General features: G+C 39.0%; 2 protein-coding genes across 3 annotated transcripts in view; one reads left to right on the forward strand and one right to left on the reverse strand.

Annotated features, from left to right (window-relative positions):
• Window positions 1-226, reverse strand: part of arl13a (ADP-ribosylation factor-like 13A) — a 19,862-nt gene extending 19,636 nt beyond the window's left edge. Inside the window, exon 1 of the mRNA XM_017474128.3 lies at window positions 119-226. The gene's annotated coding sequence lies outside the window, so the exon portion shown is untranslated. The remainder of the gene's footprint in view (window positions 1-118) is intronic.
• Window positions 1-10,000, forward strand: part of xkrx (XK related X-linked) — an 18,906-nt gene that overhangs the window by 3,771 nt on the left and 5,135 nt on the right. Inside the window, exon 1 of one of the 2 annotated variants that reach the window (XM_017474125.3) lies at window positions 1-238. This exon is cut by the window's left edge and continues 654 nt beyond it. The exons of the other annotated variant lie outside the window; for it this stretch is intronic. Coding sequence (XP_017329614.1) covers window positions 1-238 — 238 coding nt within the window. The remainder of the gene's footprint in view (window positions 239-10,000) is intronic. 2 annotated transcript variants of the gene reach the window in all.

The following is a 10,000-nucleotide window of genomic DNA, read 5'->3' on the forward strand; positions in this document are numbered from 1 at the left end:
CCCCTTTCAGCGTGGTGTGGGCGACTGTCCTGTACTGTGTCGAGTTTATCTGCGCCTCGGTGCTGGCCAGCATGTACCACACAAGCAGCGACGTAATATGGATGGGTTTGACAATTACCTTTATACTGGTGCCTTCTGTGCTCACCCAGCTGACCTTAACTTTCGTCCATCGGGATTTAGGGAGAGACCGTCCTCTTGTGCTCTTCATGCACCTTCTCCAAATGGGACCGATCATCAGGTATGAGAGAGACTCCAGCATGTAATCACGTGATCAACAATCTTTACAGACCGCGCTCTGAAACCTGTAAAGTCACGCATTTTTACTAAACTACGAGGGAAATTCGCTAGTTAAAGAATAGTTTAAGTGTAATGACCTCACGTCTACAGAGAGTGGCCTGGTACAATGTACCAGGGTAACGACACTTAGGCTTTATCCATAGCCTATACATTACGTTTCTCTACCGAAACGTGTGTAAATGATTTGAACAGTCAGCCTTTAGGAGTTACACAAGCCTGGGATTTGTTTTTATTCATGTATAAAACAAAATCGTTTACTTTCCGCCAGCGACTTCCTTAAATTACACAAAGCACACAGTGCATATGCCGATTGTTCACGTGTTAAATGTACCAACTGTAGTGATGTGTCGTTCATGAACGATTCGTTCATTTTGAACGAATCTTTAATTTGACTCGGGAACAACGAGGTGTCTCAGAGAGTGATTCGATCATTTCATTCGGTTCATTGACCGCGCATGCGCTGTAATATGGTTCTGTACCGGAAACAGAAATGATTCGTTCACCTCTCGAGTCTTCGGGTACGAGTCGTTCGTTCACTGCATTCAGCCTATGGGGCGGTAACGTGACATATGAACAAACGACTCGTACCCCAAGACTAGAGAGGTGAATTAATCATTTCTGTTTCCGGGGAACAGACGTGACAAATGTGATGTGACAAAAGAAAGAGCAACTCGGATCTGGAGGTGAGGTGAACTGACAGTGTGCATAGCCTGAAGACCAGTTAAGCTATTAATTAATCATTTCTGTTTCTCATAATTCGGCCATGGCTGCATTAGCCTATACTTTGTTATAGTTTATTAAGTACTAGATGTGTTGGAAAATTTAACATGTAACATTTTAATTATATTCTACTGAGGGGGGGATTCGATCACTTTATTGAATGAGATTCAAAGATCCGAGTCAGTAAAATGATCTGAACTTCCAATCACTACAGCTGCCGGAAAACCCCACACGGTCACGTCATCATTACCCGCCAGTTTGCGGGTGGAGCTCGCACCAAGTCTGCGGTCCTGCAATGCCAGTGGTCCATCAGGTTCCACCTCGTGCACTGTAGACATCTAGAGTGCTTAATAATTACATGCAGTGTAGTTTCTTCAGAACACATTTACACACAGCACACCCTATGCAAAGTAGATTTCACGCGTTGTTGCTTTTAGAAACGTGTCATGGCAACACTTCTAGCTGCTGAAGTGAGTTAAGGGCAGAGGCATGTTTCCCCGGCAGCTCTCACGGCAGACCTGCATTCTGATGAGTCTCGTCCAGCACTGCTTTGTTTATATAGGCGTGTGTGTGTGTGTGTGTGTGTGTGATGTCATCAGCTCTCTACTCAGACCGCACATTAGATGAAAATGCGTGTTCTGTTAGTTCTGACCAAAACAAAATCCTCTAGAGAAAATGGAAGCAGGACAAATTTGTCCGAGCAAAGTAAAAGTGGAAGGATGTAAATAGCAGGGATGCTGCAAGCAGCTACAGCTCTCATTCTATTCTGGAAATGCTTGGGTGGCCTTTTTGATTTTTGAAGGCATTGTATTACTGACTGCAGCTTTCATGATTCGGTCATGTTACTGGGAATGCTTCCAACAGTTTTAGACTCGTTATCACCCTTCTTGAGTACTGAGCTGTTTATACCCCCCACAGTGACACGCATGTGAGGAATGTTTTGGACAGGCATTGTCATTTACTTTCAGGATATATTTCATATTATGCATAATAAAAGCTCGCTTTAAATTGAACCCAGTGCTTCACAATCCTCTTTGGGGAACATGGCTGTTTGGCCTGATGGTGCGCATGTGCTGTCTCACACTTGGAAGGATCTGTATTACAATGAATTTCAGTCCCACTGTGTCCCCAAGTTTAGTGGAAATGAGGACAGTTAACAGTCTGATCACAGACTCTCAGCAAACCATCTGACATCGAAAATGTATTATATTGTTCTTGTAGTTTACTATAGGTTATCTGTGTGACCATAAACCAGGGTGTCAAACTCAGTCAACTTAGGGGCCATATAAAAAAAAAAAAAAATAGACCAATCCGTGGGGCAGATATGGCTTATATTTATTTTTTGTTGGAAAACAAAATGTGATTCTGCTCAAACTAGTCATTGCTTCATACAAATATGAACTTCATATAATAGGTAATGCGACTTTAAGCATCAAATAACGAAAAGCAAACATAACTCAATCATGAATAAAACTTAATGAACTGCCCAAACTATTTAAGTGTTTATCAGGGTTTCAGGATTATTTTATGTTTGCTACTACTTGAAACCTGGCTTCTTTTCTTTGATGCAAGTTTGTGAATATTTGGGGTCAACTCCTGAGCTGCTGCAACTCTGGGAATTGAATGAAGGTGCTAGTCCGTAAGTCGTGATCTGTGAGATGTTTATCTTCATAACGGAGGACAGCTGTTCACACAGGTATGTACCACCTAAAGCACAGCATACGGGTGAGCTGTAGGCGGGGCAGTGGCATCCTTTCTGCGATAAAAGCGTAAAACTGTCCAGTCCCGACTGAATCGCACTTTCCCGTCACAGCAAATGAGAAAGCTAAAGGATTTTCCTTTTTCAGTGAGCTGCTCTTGTAGACCGATGGCTAGTTCATCCACACAGTCTGCCAATGTATTTCTGCTAAGACTGACATTCGCAAATGCTTGTCTTTTATCAGGACACAGCACATCGCTGACTTTAAGCATGCAGTTCTTCAGAGAATCCACCTCGGTGTATAGTTGGCCTGATTTAGCTATTTATTCAGCCACGATCTAACTGACTTTTGCTTTAGAAAACATTGTTGGCTGGTGTACAAGGCCTTTCTTTATCTCTGCCACTTTCTGTTGCCTCTGCTGTCTATACAAGTCCCCATATATGTCCATGGTGTTTTGTCTCATAATGATGTCTTATATTATTCGCTACGTACAGAGTCTCCTGGCAAACGAGACAGACAGGTTTTTCTTTATCTTCTGGCTGAATGACTGTTTGCTAGCTAACACTGTTCTTTTTTATGATTAGGGAACAATGTTGCTGTTAAAACCATTACTAAATTTGACATCTAGACAGTGTGCTGGATCAACTGTCGTGTGTGTGTGTGTGAGAGAGAGAGAGAGAGAGAGAGAGAGAGAGAGAGAGAGAGAGAGAGAGAGAGAGGAGGAGGGGTGGTGGTGGTAACCTGATGTTCAAAGTAGAAAGTATGCTTCACTTTTTACACGAAAGCTAGGAACAACGTACTGTACACGTGACGCAAATTTCGTCATCAGCAGAGTACACGCGTTCTGTATGCACGCTGCCTGATTTTTCGAACCGCGCATTTAATTCTTTTGCAGTATTTAGTTGTTCCACAAGGTGGCAACAGTGACCCAGGGCCATTGATTCTCTAGGTAGTTGAAGAACGTAAACGTTCGGAAGAGATGGAAACGTGTGCAGGTTATAAAGTATCCACATTTGTATAATTCAAACCTTAAAGAGTATAATGATTTGTATATGGGTGCTAATCATGGTGAGAGATGGCACAAGCATTGCTCTTCATGTTGTTGTGATTGTTCTTTATTGTCGTACTTCACACCAAAAAACCTGCTTCATTGCTCTGTACTGACTCTTGTAGGCCAGGAGGGGTAGTGCAAGTTGTCGTAATGCGCATGCGTCAACCACCTGTGTACACGTACATGTCACATGGAGTATACTTTGAAAGGCTATGCATACGACTGTGCACATATGCTAGTGCACGCATAAAAAAATCCCGAAGTATATCAGAGGCATGCAGCATGTTTGCAGGACTTGCTGGGACTTGTAGTGCAGTGCGAATATGGAAAAATGAAAAAAGTTCCTATGGAAATGGGCCAAGATCAATTTAAAACTCATTTCAACGTGCGGGCCAGATAGAAATGTGCAGCGGGCCTTGTGTTTGACATATGTGCATTAGACTAACTGATAGTGTGTTGGTGCTGGGAGTGTGATTTTGGAGGGAATGTAGGGAAAACATTTTTTGATTCAGATATACATCAAGCAGCAATTATTAAACAGCAAGGTAAAAGGCAGACATGAACTCTAATTAGGAGTTCCACCATTTTTTTTTCACTGACCAAAAATACCAAAGACCTTTTTATTATTATTATTATTATTTATTTATTTATTTATTTTTTAATCGACCCAAGAGATTTCTTTATTTCTACTGGCATACAAGAACAAACTTCACAAATTCACAAGTCACCTAGATAAAGTTGACATGAAATTAAAGTAACTGCTACCCATAAGCATATTTTTGGATTAATTCCAACACTTGTAACACATTAATCTTGATGTGTAATCTAATTATGTTAATCTTGTTGATTAGTAGATGGTAGAAAGCTAACATAGTGACAGTCCCATTGCCCTCCATTACAGGAGTGTGACTTGTGGTCTGAGCTGTGTGGGAGCAATACCTTATATATTTGTGTTTTGCACAGGTATGAACTAAGCCTATGGAGAGGACCACGGCCATGTTCTTTATACATCACTTAATAAATCACTTAAAGACATAAGCAAAAATAAAAATCGTGATAATTCCAGATGGGCTAATTAGGTACTTGGTATATCCAGATTGGGTTGTTTGAAAACTCCTGTTTTGCCTGGAAAAGGCAGTTATATGAAGACTAAGCACCGTGATCATTGATTGGCTAATGAGAATGGTATGTGACCCTGGAGAGACCATTAAAAGTTTTATTTTTTTCCTTCCTCACAGTGTAATAAGACATGTACAGACTTACTTTACTGTGGCTACAGGGCGTTTATTTTGAGTCCGGAAATAAAAGTCAGGTTTAGCCACTTTATTACATGCTCAATTTGCCATTTCAGGCTGTTTGTTTGTTTGTTTGTTTGTTTGTTTATTTATTTATTTATTTATTTATTTATTTATTTAATACAGTAATACTCATGGTTTGGTTTATATTTGCTCTTCAACAAAACCCACAGTTTGAGTAGTTGTAGTTCAACGTCTGTTTTGAGTAGACCCATAAAACATTTAAATTGTAATTGCAGTATTCTTCCTACAGTAATGCTGGATCTGGCAATAGCAATATGTCTTGCATCCTAACTCCGATATAAATATCTGTAGACTTCTGAACTGAGTGGAGACTTATGAACTGAAGATGTTTATTTAATGCATAAACAGAAGACAGTGGATTTGCAGGGGCAGGGTTGGAAAAACAAATTAAAGACATGAAATGCAATAACGCCAGGGTAAACATTGACAGTGCTTCAGCGAATTAGCTATGTTGTTCCTGGCCAGGTCTGTAAACGCAATCTGTACAAAGCTTTTTCAGTGGACTTCTTTACATAAAGGATCCAGTAGATAAGTTTTTAACACAGAGATTTGGGTAAGGAGATTCTTTGGATTAATCACCCTGAAATAACATTAGATAACTAAGTAGCTGTGCTAAATAGTAATATTTTCAGCTGAAAATCGATGAGAACCTGCTATAAATAAATGACTGGGCCACAGAGGCACTCTTAACCATTTTTGTAAATCAGTATATATAAAATAGTCAAATTTCACTTATTTCTAGTGCTATATATTGTATGATTTAATGGCTGGCAAAACATGAACATCATCAACTCAGCACACTGGAGACACGCTCTGATTCTAGCTGCTGAAACAAGCGGATTATCTATGTAACGTAAGTTACTCTGTGTGAAAATCTAATTGTTATTAATCATAATAAGCTAAATGTCATGTTTTTTTAGTGCTATAACTTGACTTTCAAGCCCTTGAATGGCCATGTGGGCCAAAGTTTAATGCTAAAATGCAAAACAATTAGCTTCAGAGATCCGGAGCTCATATGCTAGCTGTGATAACAAGAAAAGTACCCGTTTAGCATTTTGTCACTCAAAATAAGTGAAATCTAATCATTATTAATTATAATGATCCAAATTGTGTGTTTTCATGCTATAACTTGGGTTTTAAGTGCTTAAATGACTGCGTTGGCAAAACCTAAATGGTAAAATGCTACGGTAAATGCTATGGTAAAATGCTACCATCTGCCAGCCTTTGCACAGAACGCCATTGGTCACCACTCTAACAAGCAGAGTACTTCTGTAGTACTTCTGTTATGATAAGATGATAAAGTCACTCAGGATAAATCAAATGTAATTGTCATTATCCACCAAATACATAAATCAGCACTTGCTGCATGGATATGCCAATTTGAGAACTAGCTTAGAGGCTAAGAAGATAGAATTCTCACCTTAATTTTGATAACTGTGTGGCGAAAATCAGAAAATCACTTCAACTACTGGGTGACTGTAAACATAAATTAAAATGACACCCATAGTTATAGTAGGTGTAGGTATTTATTTCTCTACCAGTCCTCAAAGAAGTGGCTTATGGGTGTCAAGCTGCTGCAGATGATTGCTGCTATCACAGTTGCACCTGTTCCAACTCCTCTTCTGTCTACAGCTGACAAAGTGTATTTATTTATATATATTTTTTTATTAAACAAGGGTACACAATTTTAGAGAAGATGGCCATTAATTGAAGGTCAGGCAGCACATGTGAGAGACAAACAAATTAAAGCAAATTATGCTAACAGCAACTCCACTATCAAGTTACATTCAAAACAACCTACATGAAATACAGTGACCTAAAAGACCTAATTTACCCTAATTGGGTAAATTAACCCAATCATACTGACTCCATAAAAAGAATTAATTCTTGCAAAATTTGTAATGGGATCATTGAAATGGCAGTCAGCTGACATGACGCATTACAAGAGCTCCAACTCACCTAGCAACCAGCTCAGCTGGCGATTTGACCCCATTCAAATAGATTTTTTTAAGCAACAAAACTATCACCCATCATGTAAACATTTACATTTGTCTTATAAGTTCAGTAGACAAAATGTAAGTTTCTCAATCTGCATTATCATACCTGCATAATAATGATAACCTGCTTCAGTGCCTTTTGTAAAGATCACAGGAGAGTCTTCAAGACAGAGGACTTTGGACTTTTCTGTTTCATGGTAACAAGCAGCAGTTTATTTTGTCTTATTTACTTTAAAATGTCACGAAAAACTAAACTACATGTTCTGAGATTTTAACTGAGGTGTTTGTATCGCACATCATAAAAGACAATGTTAGCATCCGTTAATTTGAATTGTAGGAGAAAACTGGTTAATTTTTAGCTTTTTTCCACTACTTTCGTCTTCCGGGTTTAAAATCTCATCCTGTGACATGCAGTGACATGGCAATCTACTATAGTATTTCATGATGCGTCAGTGTTTCATAATTATTCATGAGTCTGCGTGTTCTTATCTTATGAGAAGATGCTGTCTCTTAATTATTCTTGACAGAACGTGGTGCTTTCCTACAGATGTAGTAGATGAGAGAGGCGTTCAAATGGGTCGGAGGTGTTTGTTTCATTGCTGTAAAAGTTCGAGTGTGTTTTCTCGGGAGAGCTATGAGAATTGGAGAAAGGTGGACTTCGGACTTGCTCATGAAAGTAGTTTGCATCTACACAATGATCTTGTACTCAGTCCCGAGGACTTTTCTATCCCTTCAAATGAGGTATGTGTCTAATCTTTAACTGACAGTTTTACTTGCCTTTTGAGCTAATTACAGCTCCACATGCAAAATTATGCAACAAGAGTCCGTGTTGAAGGGAAGAGCCTTCGCCTTTTATTTGCGAAAAGCTCAAGCCTATTAGCTAACTACCATTCCGACACACTCCTCCCATCCACGCTGCATCCGGATTTGTTTTATGTTTTCTTCCGTAGTCACGCCAGGGGCTAATGGTTCAAATAGATAGGGCAGAGGACCTACACTTCTAGCTATTGTGTCTCCATTTAGCCCTGGGGATTCAGGGCTAGAAGACCTCTGCCTGCAAACTTTTTGTCACTATCCATCTTTATTGTGTGTTGTGAAGGCTCACCCCCCTCTTCCTCCCCTGCTCTTCCCTGCCACGCCCACTCCCCCTTCCTTCTTTGCACAGACATCCACGCCCATTTAAACTGCATTTTTCAAAAACACTGAGAGGTAGACTTGAGCTGAAAGAGGGAGATTTCATGACCCTTTAAGAATTGAAAAAAGTGAGGCTGGTGAGGGGATGATTGTTCATAACTCCAGTAATGTAAGTGATAACAGGAACTTGTTTCATAACACTCTAAAAAGATTACTTTGGAAATGATATAACTCATATTACTCAGGATGATATAAATATGTAGATTACAGGCAGAATTCACTTCAGCACATAATGATACTATTTTTTTCACTAGCAATTCAGTACATTGTAAGATTACCACTGTAAACAAAAAGACATTGTACATTCAATTATTTTTAGGCTGGATTTTGAAGTTCCTTTCACAGTTTTCTTTGGATTGTACCATTATGCATTCATGTCAGCTGTTAAACTCTTATGAGGATTTATGATATTGTTTCAGGAATAAACATTCCTCATTTAGTTTCAAGGTCTGAGCCAAACTTCTCCCTTGCCCTTTAGAGCACAACTGTGCTGTTTATATACTGCGTCATAGCCTGATGACAATGGTGAAAATGTCAATGTTCGTGGATTTTTGTCTGCTGTGAAAATGTGTTCTGCAATAAAAATATATCTTTTATGAAGTTCCAGACAACATGCTAATAAATGTTCCAGATCCATGTGAGTTGTGGTAGCCATAAATAATACTGTTTGTCTTTCTTGTTTTTTGTTTTGTGGTTTTTGTTTGTTTGTTTGTTTTGCAACCAATTTCATGGGTTAGTTTGTGAAAACCACTTTAGTTAATCAGGTCAGGATTTTTGTCTTGTATGTATTTTTAACAAGTGAGGAAGTTTGTTTTGCCTGGTCCAGAACATTGCATTCAGACAGCATTGGGGTTGCTGGAAACACTCTACATTTAAAAGTTTTTACAGATGGCTCCTTTTTAAAAATTGTCAGCCATGAGTGGAAATGATTTTGTGTGCTTAGAGATACGAAGTCTGTGTATGGCCTGAAGTTTTATTTTTTACTTATTTAGATATTTTTTTAACATGTACATTGGTGTTGGGGGCAGACCAATGTTTTAGTATTTTATTGTGTCGTTTATTAAATTTTTTTTGAAGTACAAAGAAAAGCAGGTATTGCCGATTGCTGTAATAGTACTAGTGGAATATATCGTTAAACAGAAAACATTAGCTGCATGTTTGAGTGCATGTTCTGTCTGATGGCGTACAGCTGCACAGTGAAACCAACACTGGAATGTTTTGTTCTTTCTGTAGGACTGTTCTGTTCGTGCTTGACAATGTTGTGTAAATAAAGATTTTGCAGATTTCACTCACCAGTTAATAATTCTAATGGGAACAGTGATGTACTGTTCCCCATGTACATTGCAAAGGTGACCGACTCAGTTAGGCTATCTGTAAGCTCTTGTTCAGTGTCATTAGAGGAAAATACATATGTGTAGCCAAAAAGAGCTGAGCCGTGTCTGGGGTCTCCGTGTCCTGGTTATCGGTGTCTCGGGGTCTGGGGTATCAGTGCTCTCATCATACAGGTCTGAATAAAAGGTAGTTCATAATCTTCAGTTTTCAGGTGACTGTAGCAACTGATTCCTGACAGACTTAACACACACACACACTCACTTCCCTCTGAATTCAGTGAATAAAATACTAACTTTGCAAAATATCTTCTGCGTTCGCTTTTTTTTTTTTCAGGATATTTTTTTCTGTAGTCTCCATCTCTAGTCAAAAGCGTTGGAACAATAATGTAGG

The sequence above is a fragment of the Ictalurus punctatus genome, chromosome 8, assembly GCF_001660625.3.
Source record: "Ictalurus punctatus breed USDA103 chromosome 8, Coco_2.0, whole genome shotgun sequence".
NCBI lineage: Eukaryota > Metazoa > Chordata > Actinopteri > Siluriformes > Ictaluridae > Ictalurus > Ictalurus punctatus.